Genomic DNA, 1,942 nt, shown 5'->3' with positions numbered 1-1,942 from the left:
TGAATTAAGTATTCAAAGTAGTTACACAATTGAAAATTTCTTATTAAGTGTTTCAAGCATATATACAAAAAAATATTTGCTCTATTCAATTTATATTGTAACACATCAAGAATATTGAGCAAACATGAATTTTTTAAATTTGACAGATTAATCCATTTTGTGTCATCAATTTAATCCTACAAAAATGGCAGAAGATACGGTGTATTATTTTTAATTAAATTTTAGGTATTTATATTGTAACAATGATTTTTAATTAAATTTTTAGGACCAGAACAGGGTTATAAAAATCAATGTCATTTTTCAGTTATGATACAAAACCAATAATTATATATATTTTTTGTTAAAAAAAAAGAGCATTATTTTGGTAAATTATTCTATATGTTCCTAAAATATGAAAACGTTTGTTCAATTCCATTTATGTCTTTTTATACATGAAATAATAAAATAAAGACTTGACTTCATCTTAATTACTCTAATATTACTCATCAAGAATTACATTTTTTATATATATATCTCTATTAATTTCAAGTGGAAACTCAGGTGTAGTCGACTTCACGTGAAGTTGATAGCTGAGAGCCCGTTAGATGATTTAACTAATTTGATTAAATTTTCATGTAACGACTCTCAGATATCAACTTCACCTTCACGTGAATTCAACTTCACCTGAGTTTTCACCTTAATTTAAGCTATTAGCCATAGGTACTTAATTATTACCTGTGTATTAGAAGAAGCATCCCCTCCATCACCACAAGCTCCATAATCATTTACATTAATAACTTTACGCAAATGTGAAGAAGAAGAAGAAGAAGTCCGATCGCCACCAACAACATCTTTGCTTTGCATGACTAACCCCTTGAATCTCCACCATGATCTATCATTAATATTATAATCATCTTCAACATTTGTACTCTCAACAAGTGGGCCCTTTTGTAATTTTGCATTATAACAACCAACAAAAGGAACTACTATGCTACTAACAAAGAATGAAAAGAGAAGAAGATATCTATTCATGATGGCCAATATAATAATAATAATAATAATAATAAATAGGGTATGTATGGGGAATTTATTATTGTTTTTTATATATGAAAAATAGATATAGAAATTGGTAGTTTGGTATGTGTTTGGGTCTAATGAGGGAGGAAGCTTATTGTATTTATAGAGAAGCAAGGATGAAATAGAGAGAAAAATATTCAAATATATATATGTTGGTTCATTCTTAAATCTTTATCTACAATATGGGCATATATGGTATGGAATGATGAGATTAAGATGAAATTATCACTCAAAACCTATCCCTCTTTGTCTTTTTCATCATACCTATTGCAATCACAAACATTTCATGTATATATATCTACGTATTTATGTGTAATTATGCCTCAACATTATGTATATATATCCTCTTGTTTAGGGAAAAACCATAAGAATAATATACCGGATATATGAACAATAATTAGTATATATGTGAAGTTTAACAAAGATAATAAAAATATATTTAATTTTGTTTTACACTAGGAGTCCATGCACGTTTGAAAATCTTAAGCTATTAACTGTGAATGATCATCACGCTTTAATTATTTGATAAGTAGTATTAAAATGCAAAAACATGCAATTAATAAGTAGTATTACTGTTTTCATGGTATAGTATAATCTTTTTCACCAAATAATATAGGGATATAATTGCATGAAATATTCATTAATACACCAAATAATATATCTATATGGATAATTATAAAGTTTACGTAAATGATATTATTAATTAATTCACGATGCACATTACATATGTTGCGTATTAAGAAAACACATATATGTAATTATTACCCCTGTTGACACATCTGAATATATATTCTTGTTCTTTCTTTCTCTGAGTGTTATCATTTTGTGTTTCTAAAGAGTTTTATTAATTAGATATTCCGTGAGATGTTTGGTTTTTTTTTTTTTT

General features: G+C 26.6%; 1 protein-coding gene across 1 annotated transcript in view; it reads right to left on the bottom strand.

The window, feature by feature from the left end:
* Positions 1-1,103, bottom strand: part of LOC107646282 (polygalacturonase) — a 5,313-nt gene extending 4,210 nt beyond the window's left edge. The window contains exon 1 of the mRNA XM_021103768.1: positions 715-1,103. Coding sequence (XP_020959427.1) covers positions 715-1,011 — 297 coding nt within the window. The 5' untranslated portion in view covers positions 1,012-1,103. The remainder of the gene's footprint in view (positions 1-714) is intronic.

Source organism: Arachis ipaensis, chromosome B06 (assembly GCF_000816755.2).
Source record: "Arachis ipaensis cultivar K30076 chromosome B06, Araip1.1, whole genome shotgun sequence".
NCBI lineage: Eukaryota > Viridiplantae > Streptophyta > Magnoliopsida > Fabales > Fabaceae > Arachis > Arachis ipaensis.
Note: the sequence above shows the minus strand (reverse complement) of the source record. Positions and strands in the feature narration are given on the sequence as shown.